The sequence below is a fragment of the Limanda limanda genome, chromosome 3 (assembly GCF_963576545.1).
Source record: "Limanda limanda chromosome 3, fLimLim1.1, whole genome shotgun sequence".
Taxonomy (NCBI): Eukaryota; Metazoa; Chordata; class Actinopteri; order Pleuronectiformes; family Pleuronectidae; genus Limanda; species Limanda limanda.
Window position 1 is genome coordinate 9,085,962 of NC_083638.1, and position 15,538 is coordinate 9,101,499.

The following is a 15,538-nucleotide window of genomic DNA, read 5'->3' on the forward strand; positions in this document are numbered from 1 at the left end:
ATTTTTAAATATTTTTTATATTTGTAATAATGATGTTTTCCACACCAGGTCGGACCTGTACATGACCAGAGACCATAGCTCCCCCAACATAAAGCACTATGTTCATCTGGACTGGCTGTCGAAGGAGGATGGATCTCACATCCTCACTGTGGGGGTTGGATCCAACATTCTCATGTATGGCCGTATTTCTGGCATGGTCAACGAGCAGACGTACAGCAAGGAGGGAGTGGCTGTCATTAACCTTCCTCTAGGGGGCAGTATCAAACAGGGGATCCGCTCACGCTGGATCCTGCTTCGGTCTGTGGACCTCCTGTCCTCAGTGGATGGCACACCATCTCTGCCAGTCTCTCTGTCCTGGGTAAGGGACGGCATCCTAGTTGTGGGCATGGATTGTGAGATGCATGTGTATGCCCAGTGGCATCAGGACAAGAAGCCTGGTGAGGGAGACGAGGGCAACCTCTCATCCGCAGACATTGCTGGGTCCTCCTCAGTCTTTGAAGGGAGAACCAGGTCCAAGAGTGTGTTTGAAGGAAACATTGCAGTGGACGAGGCCCTTCGTGCGCCGGCTGGACTTCAGGAAGGGGGACTGTTTGAGGCGGCCCACTCCCTGTCTCCAACTCTACCCCAGTACCATCCCACACAGCTGCTAGAACTCATGGACCTGGGCAAGGTTCGCCGTGCCAAGGTGAGTTTTTACTGTTTCTACAAATCAGTAATATGCCAAGTGTAGAGGGTAATAGTAAAATGAAGCCTAATCTGAAGTAGAATACTCAAAAAGACAGATGCTGACAAACACTCTCCTAAAAATGTTGGACATGTAGTGATCTAGCTTATCTAACCTACATTGTTGTATACACTGTTTAACCAATTGCTCCTCTATATATAGGCCATCCTTGCTCACCTGGTGAAGTGCATTGCCGGGGAAGTTGCTGTGGTGAGGGATGTGGAGGCCGGTGAGGGCGGAGCCAGGAGACATCTGTCCCGAACCATCAGTGTGACTGGCAGCACAGCGAAAGACACCATTGTCGCAGGCCGTGACGGAGGCAGGGACTACACAGAGATTAACTCCATCCCTCCACTGCCCCTTTACGCACTCATGCAGGCTGATCTAGACACCTCATATAAGGGAGCTGAAGATGCTGCTAAGGGAGCCAAAGTGGGGGATGGCGATGGAGGACAGACGTCCACAGGGGACCAGTATGCTGACCTCTTCGGGGTTGGTAGTTGAGCAAACTTGGATTTTGTTGTCAATGGTCTAGTTCACTGCTGCTTATAACTAATTGTTCTCTTGTGTTATCAGGTGCAAGCGGTCACCACAGATGACTTTGTAAACTTTGCCTCAGAAAAACCAGATAAGAAGTCTCGAGTTATTAACCTCTCTCAATATGGACCCACTTACTTCGGACCAGAACACGCCCAGGTATCACTTTACAGTTTCACTTTGCTGGCCTATCATTGATAAAACCCTAAAATATACATTGTTTTTTGTTCTTTAAATATATAAAAGTAAATAATAAATAGTATGGGAGTAAGAGAATAATTATGTTGTTATACCAAATTATAACCATGTAACATCTTGTTAACAGTAATGGTAATCTTGAGTTTGTAATTTCTGAAGGGACAGCAATCGGGAGGAAAGAGTAAAGTAATGATCATGTAGGGATTAAAAATACATGGGATGCCTGACATTGTAAAATCCATCAGTCTCTGATCATTGTGTAACTTTAAGCCTTACTTACAATTGTCCTTTGTGTGTCCAGGTATTATCCAGTCACCTCATGCACTCCAGCTTACCAGGGCTGACCAGACTCGAGCAGATGTTCCTGGTGGCCTTGGCTGACACCGTCGCAACCACCAGTGCTGAGGTCACGAGTTCCACTGATCAGCAGTACACAGGTCAGTGTAGATGGTTGCGTGTGACAATCAAACCACAGTGAATACACTCTTCCCAAAATTGTCTCAAGGCATTGAAATAAGTTTTAACAATCAGCATTTTCTTTATCTGTTGTTATGTCTGACGCTAGATCCTCTTTTCAGTTCTCTCTGAATTATACATCAAAGTATGGAGTTAGCTGATCACGTTCCCTGATTCCCACAGTGTGTTCTTTAAAAAAAGAAAAGTTTAGTTTTAGCTGTTTTGACAGTTTTTAAGTGTAGATTTTAATGCTCCAATCAACGTGACAGTCACCCATGGCAATTTAAGTTTGTACGTTTTGTTGTGACATTAATTTATTTAAGTTTTTTCATGTAAGTCAGTTAGGTTTATTTTCATAGGTAACTAGCCCCTGTCACCAAGTCTTTAGACCGGTGCGTGGGATTTGTAATCCATTGAAATTGTCTGATCTGAGAGCCAGTGGGTGAAAGGAGGAGGGTCTGTTACATATGTCGGTGCTTTCATGTATGAGATTCTTCCTCAGTGAGGTGTCCTCCATTGAGACACTGAGCTGTGTCTCTCATCTGCCAGGTCTTTTACTTTTGTGGATGAATAAAGTATCACCTTGTTTTGTATGTACAGAAAGATACAAGATGCAACCAAACCTGCTGACGTGCTCTAATGTCTACCAGTCTGTTTCCCTTTGTTAGAGATAATATTGTATTAAAGTTGACGAGAGGTTATAGACAAAAATAAAAACTCAGCATAATTTTTCTTGATTGTGTGTTCCTGAACATGGTTCATCTCCAGCCATCAAATCTTCATTAACATAAACAGCAGTGCTTAGGCGGTTCCTCTTTAACTGCATATAAACAAGACTCAGCACGTTTTCCATTATCCTTGTCTTTTTTTTTCTTCCAATTTTCCATCTGATTTTATTTAGTCTTTTGAGAGGAAGACATTAGCAGGTTGTTCCAGGGCTAAGTAAGCACAGGGGGGGGTAAGAAGGTTCAGGGACAAGAGACACAGGATTCAATGAACTGAAGTGATACTGGGGTTGTACAGGTCTGTGCTTTCTGGCTGATTTTAATGATTGTCTCTGTGGAATAACAGTGACAAAGCTGACAGTTCCCTCTGGTTTTGTGTTTTATAGGTGGTGAGGCTCTGGACGAGTGTGGGCTGAGGTTCATGCTGGCCATGCGTCTCCATACCTGCCTGCTCACCTCTCTGCCCCCTTTGTACCGCATGCAGCTGCTCCACCAGGGTAAAGCTCACTGCTCATTACACTACTGGTGTGACACAAAAATATGAAATATAGATTTCTGAACTTCAGATATCTCCTTTTCCCTTCACCTCTGTCTGTCATCGTGCCAGGTCTATCAACGTGCCACTTTGCATGGGCCTTCCACTCCGAAGCGGAAGAGGAGCTTCTCAACATGATCCCTGCCATGCAGAGAGGAGACCCACAGTGGTCTGAGCTCAGAGCTGTTGGAGTGGGTTGGTGGATTCGCAACATGAACACCCTGCGGAAAATGGTGGAAAAGGTATCGAAACAAATTCACATTTATTCATACAAGGTTCACGCAAAAACACGCACAGAATTTAAAGCAGCATGTCTTAACAAAACCAAGACATTAAAACAGAGGATTCAGATCAGTTCAGTGTTAATTTTGGCAGCTATTTTTGATTTAGTCTTAGTCTTAGTCTTTTGAAGAAAATGCATATTAGTTTTAGTCTAGTTTTAGTTATTTTTATCCTTCTTAGTTTTAGTCTAGTTTTAGTCGACGAAAACAAATTACATTTTAGTCTAGTTTTAGTCGACGAAAACAAATTACATTTTAGTCTAGTTTTAGTCGACAAAAACAAATTACATTTTAGTCTAGTTTTAGTCGACGAAAACAAATTACATTTTAGTCTAGTTTTAGTCACATTTAATAGCCACATTAAACTCCTTATCTTCCCTTCTCAGGTCCAGGGACCCCCTGTGTTGTGTCTACAGCTGCGTACTAGTCTAGCTTGCAGTTCTTAGGTTGTCCATTAGATGTCCCTCCTATAGGTCTATAGCAGGGGTCGGCAACCTTTACTATCAAAAGAGCCATTTTGCCCCCTCTTCCCCCAAATAAAATTTGTCTGGAGCCGCAAAACATATTTGATAACAAAGCTGATAAAATTTTATATAAAGTTATACTATACTAATCTGTAGATTATTGCATTTATGAAATTATAGAACAACAATAAAGAAAACTGTTGACATTTTATTTATTTTTACCTGTTACAACAAAGGGAAACACCAAATGCTTATGAAGAGGAGAAGAAAATACACAGGCAAGTGTAGGCCTACTTTGAAATAAATTAAACGCAGAACTATGTAGGGTTATTTGAGTCATCCCCATATTTGTGGGAAATGTATGAAATAAGAAGTACCCTATTTTGAAATAAATAAAAACATATAGCTGCAGCCTATATATTTTAGTTGGCGTTGGCGAAATGTGAAAACAAAAAGTGAAAGCAGATCAGACTGGAGGCGGACAGTGAAACTGCAGCTCGGTAGAAACCAGCTGCAGCTTCTGCTCTGATCCAGAAGCTGCGGCGCTGATCTCAGAGCAGCTGAGACCAGAGGAACTCTGTGTTTTCACTGTTTCCATAGTTAAGAAGCAGCCTGTGAGTCAGTGACCGGCCTGCTTCAGGTGAACGAGCTCTGATCCCACTGTCTCTCTGAGCGAGTGCGCGGGGGCGGAGCCTCGGGACCGGTGCGCTGTCTGGCAGACACACACACACGCACACACACACAGACACACACTCGCCGCTCCGGGTACTTCATGACGGCCTGATACGATTATGTTTTTAAAAATAGTTTTGACTTAGTCAACCGCCAACATTTTCGTTTCGTCTCGTCTCGTTAACGAAAATTAAAATAGATTTCGTCATAGTTTTTATTTTCAAAGATCCATTTCGTTACGTCTTCGTCTCGTCTTAGTCATGGGAAAAGGGGCGTTAACGAATATTTTTCGTTATCGTCAACGAAATTAACACTGGATCAGTTGTTCCTGTCATTTGAATCTGCTCTGCTCTGTTCAACCTGCACTGTCTGCAAAGTTCAAAGTCAGTGATACATTTATTGTATCCGGAGACATTTGGTCTTCTCTCTTCTAAGTTTCTCATATTCGTTTCCTAAAGTGAACATTTAGAATAAGTGTGAAGCAGCTGAGAAGCTAATATCGGAAGATCTCTACTTGATTCTTATTTTGTCTTTGAAGTGCACTTAAATTAATTTGACCCAATAACGGAAATGACTGATTCAAATACGCTGTTTGTGTGTAATCAGATCGGTAAAGCTGCCTTCCAGAGACACAATGACCCTTTAGATGCTGCTCTGTTCTACTTGGCCACGAAGAAGAAAGCTGTCCTGTGGGGGCTCTTCAGGTACGACTTTAAATGAGTTATAGCGTTAAATCCCAACGAAGACTCTTACAGAAAAATGATGGGATTCTGAACTGTGTGGTTTTTCTTCTCTCAGGTCTCAGCATGACGAGAAGATGACTCAGTTCTTCAAAAATAACTTCACTGAAGATCGCTGGCGAAAGGCAGCCCTGAAAAATGCTTTCTCATTGCTGGGAAAGCAGCGCTTTGAACAGGCTGCTGCTTTCTTTCTACTGGCTGGATCCCTCAAAGACGCCATAGAGGTGGGAACAACAAACACTCACACACTTGTACATTTAATAACCCACAAGATACACAAACCTGAATGATTACTCTGTGCTCCGACACTCAATTTTCATTTCACTTAGAGCGTAAACAACATGAAATAGAATATCGGTGGGTGGACAGGTTCGTCTGAATGAGAGTGAGATGACTACATCAATAACAGTGCAGATATCTGTTGTTTAGAGAGCTGAATATTCTGCAGCCTTTACATCACATGTCTGAATCACACTGATAAGATGCATGAAAAGCCTTCACAGTTTTCCTTGGCCTATGGTTTCTATACAAAATATGTAGATAACCATAAAAAATAGAAGTATGAATTTTGTTTGCTTCAATTCCATATATTGTGTTGGTATAAGTAAAATACTTAAACATTAACCTAATTATATTTCTTTTACAATCTGCAGTTTTAATCCAGTCCCACGTCTCTTCTGTTGTCTAGGTGCTGATGGAGAAGATGGACGATCTCCAGTTAGCCATGATAGTAGCCAGGTTGTATGAGGCCGACTTTGAGAACTCACCCACTTGCCAGGGCCTCCTGTATGAGAAAGTCCTGGGCTGTAACAAAGATGGAAGTGGCTACCACTGCTCCAGACTGCACCCGGACCCATTCCTCCGCAGCATAGCCTACTGGATTATGAAGGATTACACTCGAGCTCTGGACACACTGCTTGAGCGAATCCCCAAAGAGGATGATGAGAATCCTGGTCAGTTGCTTGTAGGCATTTGAGTTGGTATTACATGATGAGAGGATTGGGACCAGATCCACTGAAACCTGGTTGCTGTGTTTATTATTTTTGTGCAATTCTTAAAGACTTTTCCTGGTCTCCCTCTTCTTTATTATCTGTGTTAGATGAGATGGTGAAATCTTGCAACCCTGTGGTGTTTAGTTTTTATAACTACCTGAGGACACACCCGCTGATTATCCGTCGCCACCTTGCCGAGGCCCCAGTGACAACTGTCACCACTGAGAAGAGCAGCGCGGATGAGATCAACCTTATAGAGCGCAAACTGTTCTTCACTACAGCCAATGCACACTTCAAGGTGGGCTCATCAGTAATATTACCATTTGTTCACATCCAATTCTTCTGATAAAGTCGAGACCATTCTATCTACCTCCTCTCTGCACTTGTCCCTGCCTGATAGTAGCAAGTGTTGAGAGTCTTTAATCATATCTAAATCTTCTGTAGGTGGGCTGCCCAGTTCTGGCTCTGGAAGTGCTATCCAAGATCCCCAAAGTTACCAAGAGATCTGGCTCCTCGCCTCTCAGCAAAGCTTCTTCCAAGGGCAACTTAAACTCAACCCAACCCCTGGAAAATGGCACCCAGGGCAGTTTGGACTGGAGCGCACCAGGATTCCCTGCCCCTGCCTGGGGAGGAAATGATAGTGGGGGAGGGTTGGACTGGAGCCAGCCTCTGGTCAAGGTGGAGGACAATGACCTGAAGCTGGACTGGGAAGATGACAAGAGAGATGATGAAGATGATGATGATGATGATGATGATGATGATGATGATGGTGGCGGTCTGACAATGAAGAAACCAGAGTCTGAGTCCAAAGCAGACAGGAGCTCAGAGAGTGGAAGGCCCAAACTACAGAGAGCAGACTCACAGGTAGGAACATGGAAAATATATATATTTTAAATCTGCCCTGAAATTAAAGAATCTATTGCAAAGTCCATTCTACCCAAATAACCAGTCCCTGACACCACTTATGGCCTTGAATTAAAGCCATTTAAATGCTTAACTGTAACTCCCTCTCTCATATTTCAGGGCGAGTCGGAGGTGGATGTCATTGCAGAGCAGCTGAAGTTCCGTGCCTGTCTGAAAATCCTCATGACAGAGCTGCGTACACTGGCCACAGGTTTCGAGGTGGACGGGGGGAAGCTACGTTTTCAACTCTACAATTGGCTGGAGAAAGAAATAGCAGGCATGCATATGATCTGCAACTACAAGGTACACTTTGATAATATTGCGTGTAATCGGTAGTTATGAAAAGTGTGTAACTCGTCCTGGTTGACCATCTTCCACAAATATCCTTAACACAAAGGTGGAGGGAAAGGAGGAGGATGCAGAGGTGGAGCGGTGGAGAGAGCGCACGGCGTCAGTGGACGTATCAGACGAGGCCATGGAGCAGACGGAGGCCGGGGCCTACGAGCGTCACCAGATGGAGCGACGCCGTCTTCAGGCCAAGCAGCAGCACTCCGAGAGGCGTAAGGCGTGGCTGAGGAAGAACCAGGCCCTGCTGAGGGTGTTTCTGTCCTACTGCAGCCTCCACGGGGCCAAGGGAGGAGGAGTCACTTCGGTTCGCATGGAGCTTCTGTTCCTTCTGCAGGAGAGCCAGCAGGTACACATGTATATATATATATACACACACATCGCGGGCCTCTACAGGATTCATGCAAAGCTATTTCTAGTCTGCAAAATCAAATCTCCCCTCCCCTGTCTCACTCTGTAGGAGACCACAGTGAAACAGCTCCAGTCTCCTCTGCCTCTGCCGACTACACTGCCTCTTCTATCAGCTTCCATCGCTCCCACCAAGACTGTCATAGCGAATCCCGTTCTCCACCTCAGCAACCACATTCACGACATTCTCCACACCGTCAGCCTGTTGGACGGCCCGCCGCATCCTGACATAATTGATGATCGGGTTAGAACTCTAATTTAAATCATCCTCATTTATATTTAGGGACACAAGATTTCTGCAGTCATCTGAAGTCATTCCTTCAGATGTTGAATAATGAAATGTCCGTTTCTCACCCTCAGATCAGCGCTCTACACACACTAGCAGCATCTCTGTCTGCTTGCATCTATCAAGCATTGTGTGACAGCCACAGCTACAGGTAACTGTGTCCCAGCAGCAAGATTTGATTCACATACTTTAAAACTAAAATGTTTTACTGCACTATAGATTCTTTTTTGGTCACCTTAAGGTACATTCTCGTGGCTGTTTTTGTTTATTAAAGTATTTGTTAGCTGAGCTTGTCCAAAACACATCCTGACTCCAGTACTGAAAAGAGAAATGTCTTTGTCTTCTTATTTCATTCTAGTAAAGAAAACTATCTAACTCATCAAATTTCCCAAAATGTTGAATTTGTTTTGTGTGTTTGAGACTCTTGGCTGACAGTTCTCTTGTTGTCTTTGCAGCACCCAGACAGAGGCCAGCCAGTTTACAGGGATGGTTTACCAGGGCCTGTTGCTCAGTGAGAGGAAAAGACTTCGCACAGAAAGCATCGAGGAACATGTAACGCCCAACTCCGCTCCTGCACAATGGCCAGGTAACTGCTTTACCAACCATGGGAATTATTCTGGTCAAATTGAGTTAGATTATATAGTTAAGGCAGAAAATAAAACAAAAGAGGAACAACTCAGCTCGGAAGTTCTGCTTGTTTGTGGTGCAATTCTCTGAAGAAATAGTTTTAAAGAGGTTGAAACTAAGTTCAACACAAGTTCATATTCCAGAGTCCTCACAGGAAGCAAAGATGTACGGGTGAGCATCAAAGACATGATTGAGAGGATAAAAGCCAGAGTCTGAGGAAGAGTAGAGCAAAGCAGGCAGTCTGTGTTTATACAGAGAGGCAGATGGTGTTCTATAATAGGAGCTTCATGGCCTCTGGGAAGGAAACGGAGGGGCAGAGACTGATCACGCCATCCTGCAAATGTTGTATAAATGAATTTTGTATTGTGCAGAGATAGTGTTTTTTGTTTTTCTATGTTTCATGTATTCTGCAAATTACTGATCAATCTATGGTACAAATTCCCTTTTGTGTGTCTGTACGCGTGTCCTCTCTCTGCAGGTGTGTCGTCCCTGATTTCTCTGTTGACGTCTGCCAGGGAGGAGGGCCAGCCAAGGCTCAACGTGCTGCTGTGTGAAGCAGTCGTGGCTGTTTATCTCGCGCTGCTCATTCACGGCCTGGGTACTCACAGCAGCAATGAACTCTTCCGCCTGGCGGCACATCCCCTCAACAACCGCATGTGGGCCGCTGTCTTTGGAGGAGGGGCCAAACTCGTCATTAAGCCAAAGAGGCCTGAGGCCCCACCAGGTAAAAAGATGAATATATTTAGTTGTTAATTATTTATACCTTTCTTACCATCATTTCGTTGTCTTTAGTCTTCTCCACGATCTACACTATCTGTCCTTATCCCTTTATTCTGCTCTCCCTGTTGTTTTCTTCTACCCCATTTGTTGGCTCTCTACCGCCTGACTTATCTCTGATCACACACATCTGAGGCAATGCTCCCATCCCTCTGGGTCTCTCTACATACTAACCCAGTTTCCACCCAGTCCTGTCCTGTTGATGCTCCTAAGATGCTGCTGCTGTCTAGTTTCCTGTGTTAGTTTGCCCTCTGCCCTATGTCTCAGTGCCAGCTGACTTTGAGGCAGCCAGGCCAGAGGAGTCTCAAGACGAGACAGGAAGACCTGGGCAGAGCAGCCTCACCCCAAACCCCAATCCCATCCCCACAGAAACCCAGCGCCCCATGCGACCCCCTCCTGCCCTTTCGAGGTCGGAGGGGTTGGGCACTGTGGCACCAGCAACTAAGGCCAGCTGTGAGTAACTGGGCTGGTGGATTGCAGTGCTGGTTTGCAGGATTGCCGTGCATGGTAATTGTACAGGTTTGCATTGTTGCAAATGCTTGACCTAGCCCTCTCTCCTTTGTGCAGCTGCTACTGAATGCCCATTACAAACAACAAAGCCCACTAGTGCTATGAAGACAGTCATCTGTGTTCAGTGTTATAAGGCAACAGCTGTGTGTGCGCGCGCGTGCGTTTGTGTGCGTGTACTGCATTGCATGTATATGTTGTAATGTCCACTTTTGCGCATCTCATTGTCATTTCTGCTGTACCACTGAAGCAACTGCTGGGCCTAGCCAGGATTGTTCAGAGGCGAAGGCTGAGCAACCGTCTCAGACTAAGTGTGAATCTGAGACTAAAGCAGGTACACTTTGAGAAGTTGTTACACTAGTACTGTTTTGTCCAGGTTGTAGGTTCCATTCAATATATATTTATATATATATAGGATGTGAATGGATATGAGCTACTGCAAATCAGAAGTTTGCAGTAGAGGTGATAACTAGAGATGTTCTGATACCAATCCTTTAAAGTTTATTAGTTTCAGCCAGATAAAACTGCAATTTCCTTTTGGCAGGAATCATATTTTCTTCTCCGCTCTCAAACAGCAGTTTTGCTGTAACTGTCACTGTAAAGAATTGTTTTTCGAGCTGCAATGAAGAAGTGATTTCCGACCGTGCAGCATTAACCACAGCGAGTGAAAAAATTTGGAAATATTTCACCCTGCAAAGTTTAATAAGTAAAAGACGATGTGCACCATATGCAAGTAGTACTGCACCTAAACAGCTATTTAAAGCAAGTAACTTTTATGTATTTCTATGTTCATTTATTCAGGTTATTTTTCAGTTATGACTGTCAAACTAGATAATAAAAAATAGAAGATATAAAGCTTTATTGTCATTGTTCAGGATACAATGAGATTAACAGTTGAAGAGGTTCTATGTTGTTAATTTTTTTATGTATGTATTTGTTTTAACCTAAGCCAGACCATACAACGATGAGCTATCGTCACTTTTTACAGGGATAGTAGCGTGCAGCTGTAAAAAAGCGATATATAAGTTGTTATTTTTCCAAATACCCTCATAACAGATCAGTATTTGGTATCAGCAGATACGTTAAATCCAGGTATTGGACTGAGTAAAGTAAAGGGAGAATGGTATCAGAACATCTCTAGTAGTAACTATATTATAGACTGATGGTAGCTTGTGTGTCTCTTGGTTCTGCTGTTTGTCAGATTTGTAGATTTGTAGAAGGTTTCCTGAGTAGTTTGGCTGTTTATTGAACTTGACACTGTTCATCCATATTCATTAGGCCAAAGCTATCTGCGCTCATATTGTATCTTGTGTGGGAGGGAGATATGAGCTGGCATTTAGGCTCTATATCACTGTAGAGACAGAGATAGTTCTCAGCCAAGCCAAGAGCCTGTTGAAGAGCTGGATGAGAGGAGGAGGGATGAGGTCTTAAATGCCAGCCTGTTGATAGGAATCCCTTTGCCAGATGTTAAGACTCTGCCCTTTTGAGCGCTGCTGAGAATGTACATGCATGTAACAAAAAAGAAAGCCATACATAAATGTTAACACACTGCCTCCCTGTCATGTTCCAAATGAAACAACCATTTTTAAACACAATAAACGTGTTACATTCACCAGTCTCATCATGTTTGCCTCCTTCCAGGGCTGTGGATACAAAAAAAAATGCTTAGCACTCGACTGCTTAACAAATTCACCATTGTCTGATGTGTTCGCTGTGTTTATTTTTTGCAACGCACTACATCAAATAGGTACTGATTCTATAATGTATTGGTCTGTGTTGTATGTGTGTGTCTAACTGCACTGTCCACTCTGGTTTGTGTCTTGTTTTGTCTGGTGCGATGCCAGAGATAGTCATCCAGGATAATGGTGCAGGTTTGTGCGCACAGCCTAGTGTGTCTTGCCCTGTGCCTCCATCCAAAGTGTTTGCACATCCGTATCTGCTTTTTTCCAAGTGTGTTGATTTTCTTTTCATGTGCTACGACTAATCAAAGTCAGAGAACTCTTAAGTTAAACCGCAGACAGTGTATAATCTAAAGTGTACTGTGCTCTGGGTGGGGATGCACCTCACTTCCTTCTGATCTGTTTCCTGACCTTCCTAAAGTGAAGCAGAGTCTCTGCTCATCCTCAGCATTTGTGTGCTGCAGACTGACCTTATCAGAGTTAACTGGGTTTGAAAGGGGCTCCTCTTCATTCTTCTTCTCCTCCATCCAGCGGCTCTCCCTCAGCCCCAAGCAGAGGACTCAGACCGGTACAGGCGCAGGTTCAACATGAGGATGCTTGTTCCTGGTCGCCCCGTAAAGGAGACGCCGGTCAACCCACCCCCGGTGCCCGTAGAGAGACCCGCCTACAGGGAGAAGTTCATCCCCCCCGAGCTGAGCATGTGGGACTACTTTGTGGCCAAAGTAAAGAACTGAAAGCAACCTACACTCTGTGGAATCGATTGCTATCTGTTCATGGTCTTCAGGCTTTCTCTCTCACTCTGCCTGCCTTTTTAATTCGATTTTTCTCCTCCATCATTATTTCCTCCCTCTCAGCCTTTCCTGCCGCTGTCAGACAGCAACGCTCTGTGTGACTCAGATGAGAGCGGCGCAGAGGATGATGAAGACGATGATGACGCCTTCCTTTCTGACACACAGATAACGGAGCACTGTGACCCCAACTCCTACAGGTACAACCTTTGTTATTATCATGAATATCCAGCTTTGGAACCTATGCTTCAGAGTTTAACTTTAAGCTTGTCTGTGTGCGGTGCATAGCTGGTCTCTGATCCGCCTGGTCATGGTGAAGCTGGCTCATCACAATGTCAAGAACTTCCTCCCTCTCACCGGCCTCGACTTCACAGGTACCACTCAGCTCATCGTCGATACTAAGCAGCTCCTTGAATTCAATAGAAAATAGCATTTATTCTTTGTAGTATACTTTGTGGATAAGAACAATTGAGTCTGATCAATTCATTGGTCTGCTATTAAAAATCAGTCAATATGAGCCGTTTACTGACATATCGGTATTGTTTGTTTTTCAACCATTATTTTTTAGAATAACCATTGTGGGAAAAAAGTTGTTCTGGTTCCATTAATGTTAAATAATTTGTTAGTTTTCTGGATTTAAGTTTTATATATTTGGTAGTATAAATATGTGTAAATATTAAGCCTCAATTACATTTCTTCGTCTTAACAGCATCTGAAATAACAGTAATTTTTAAGATTTTTAGTCCCTGTAATTGTATCGGCATCAGCCCCAAAAATAATCTAAAGCCTTTGGGCTGTAATAAATATACATAAATGAACTATTTATTGGTATTGCTGTTGACTGTATACATACAGGATATCTATATGATTATGTTTTTATGTCACAGACCTGCCAGTCACTTCCCCTCTATGCAACGCTGTGCTGAAGACTTTAGAGCACTGGGAGCAGCTTCTGCAGGAGCGAATGAACAAGTTTGACGGCCCGCCTCCCAACTACATCAACACTTACCCTACTGACCTCAGCGCAGGAGGTGGCCCTGCCATTCTCCGACACAAGGCCATGCTGGAGCCAGACAACACACCCTTCAAGTGAGACATGCACGTAGAATCATATTGAGAGAACCATATACGGTATTCTAAAGTACACCCATCATGCACTAGGGCTGGACGATTAGAAACATTAATAACACAACATCTAAATTTCATTTGACGTTATTACTTAACTCTTACTCTAGTACTTCTCATCATGTGATCAACATATTTCCGTCTGTATGTTTTCTGTCAGGACAAAGAACCACCAGTCCTTTCCAGCGCGACGTCTTTGGCACTTCCTGGTCAAACAGGAAGTTCTTCAGGATACTTTGATCCGTTACATCTTTACCAAAAAAAGGAAGCAGTGTGAGGTCAGTGGCCGACATTCATAAAAATATGTCTGCTTGTTTTCTATCCCCAACGTCAGTGTTCATTAGCTTACATGCGTAAACCACCAGTCATATTAACACCTGAGTTATTATTCATACATTTGTTTATTTTTGATCACTTCGACTAACACAGTTACTGTTATGGTCCAAGGAAAAGACTATATTCTGTTGAAAATTAGTCTGTCTCCTATAAAAACAAGAAGCTTAAAGTTGGCAAACATTATTCCCACAATGATTGTGATTATTGAGAAACATAAAGTCTTCAAATGAAGAAATATAATGTCAGAATGTTGTGTTAGAAGATCAGGCAACGATAATCTTTCCACTTCTAAAGACATTTGTGTCAGTATGTGTATACATTTTTAATTTGGATGTAATGTGTGTTTAAAAGGAGACAATTACATTTGAATAATATCTTTGGGCCTATACAGTATATGATTTCAGTTTAAATATCACTTCATGTTGCACAGCATGTCTATAGAGGTGACCCAGAGGAATGGAGAGCAGAAACTTCTATTATTCACATAGTCTTATGCATTAAATGGACATTTGGAGCTTTGGAGGAGATGATTAATTGAGGTTTTTATCAGAGGCTTTTGAACTGATCACTGATCATTATACACATTTACTGTACATAACCTTGCCTGTGGGGTATTTTAATACCCAGCTCATACCTTTGAATCTGAATCTTATCACTTCACTTCTACACACACAGAAGTGTTCACTGAACAATTATATGTGTTTTTTATTATTGTCATAATCATTGCTTTGACTCCTGAGACATTGTTAATCAAGAACAGGACTCCTCTCTGCCATCTCTGATGTCTGGAGCTATTTATTACATTGTAATCGCTTTAGTGACAGACTGATGCTGTGTCTGTCCGTCCAATATTAGACAAAACCTCGTCATACTACTTTGGATTTAACTGTAGCTGTTGTCTCTCCATTCATCCAGCTCCATGCTGATGAGATCAACCCAGATCATGTATTTACATTTTATCAACCAAGTTTACATCAGAGATCTTGTCAATGTTTTTCATTTTTTGTTTCCCTCCATGTTTTATTTTTCTGTGTTTGTGCATGTGTTGTGTGTCGTGCTGTGTTGGTGTGTTGTGTGTCTATATTGCCTCTGTGTGTGTTGTGTAGTGTGTAGAGAACCATGTGGACCATATAAGCCCAAACTGCATAGCAGGAGCTAGCCGTCCCTATAAGGTAGTATCATTCACTGTGCCAGCCCTGGCCCTGTCTGTCTGTCTGGAAGAGTCACTGTAAAGACAAGCTTGAAGGAGCAAGAGCATCAAACTTAAAGAAATAATAAGTGTGCACCAGCCCGACGCGGCTCAGGCTTGCAGCTTATAATTAGAGGCAGCACCGCACTGGGTGAAGCTCTTGATGTCTCCTCTCCAGCTTGGACTGAAAGTGATTGTGCTGGCAATTAATCTGGCATAAAGTCTATTCAAGGCGCTGACGCTT

General features: G+C 43.1%; 1 protein-coding gene across 1 annotated transcript in view; it reads left to right on the top strand.

Moving 5' to 3' along the window:
• Nucleotides 1-15,538, top strand: part of dmxl2 (Dmx-like 2) — a 35,109-nt gene that overhangs the window by 14,011 nt on the left and 5,560 nt on the right. The window contains exons 22-44 of the mRNA XM_061068723.1: nt 49-685; nt 887-1,216; nt 1,301-1,420; nt 1,761-1,896; nt 3,027-3,137; nt 3,248-3,417; nt 5,199-5,296; nt 5,391-5,556; nt 6,021-6,285; nt 6,432-6,622; nt 6,769-7,188; nt 7,348-7,530; nt 7,625-7,921; nt 8,033-8,224; nt 8,341-8,417; nt 8,722-8,852; nt 9,372-9,617; nt 12,388-12,578; nt 12,711-12,844; nt 12,933-13,018; nt 13,532-13,733; nt 13,930-14,047; nt 15,212-15,277. Coding sequence (XP_060924706.1) covers nt 49-685; nt 887-1,216; nt 1,301-1,420; nt 1,761-1,896; nt 3,027-3,137; nt 3,248-3,417; nt 5,199-5,296; nt 5,391-5,556; nt 6,021-6,285; nt 6,432-6,622; nt 6,769-7,188; nt 7,348-7,530; nt 7,625-7,921; nt 8,033-8,224; nt 8,341-8,417; nt 8,722-8,852; nt 9,372-9,617; nt 12,388-12,578; nt 12,711-12,844; nt 12,933-13,018; nt 13,532-13,733; nt 13,930-14,047; nt 15,212-15,277 — 4,567 coding nt within the window. The remainder of the gene's footprint in view (nt 1-48; nt 686-886; nt 1,217-1,300; nt 1,421-1,760; nt 1,897-3,026; nt 3,138-3,247; nt 3,418-5,198; nt 5,297-5,390; nt 5,557-6,020; nt 6,286-6,431; nt 6,623-6,768; nt 7,189-7,347; nt 7,531-7,624; nt 7,922-8,032; nt 8,225-8,340; nt 8,418-8,721; nt 8,853-9,371; nt 9,618-12,387; nt 12,579-12,710; nt 12,845-12,932; nt 13,019-13,531; nt 13,734-13,929; nt 14,048-15,211; nt 15,278-15,538) is intronic.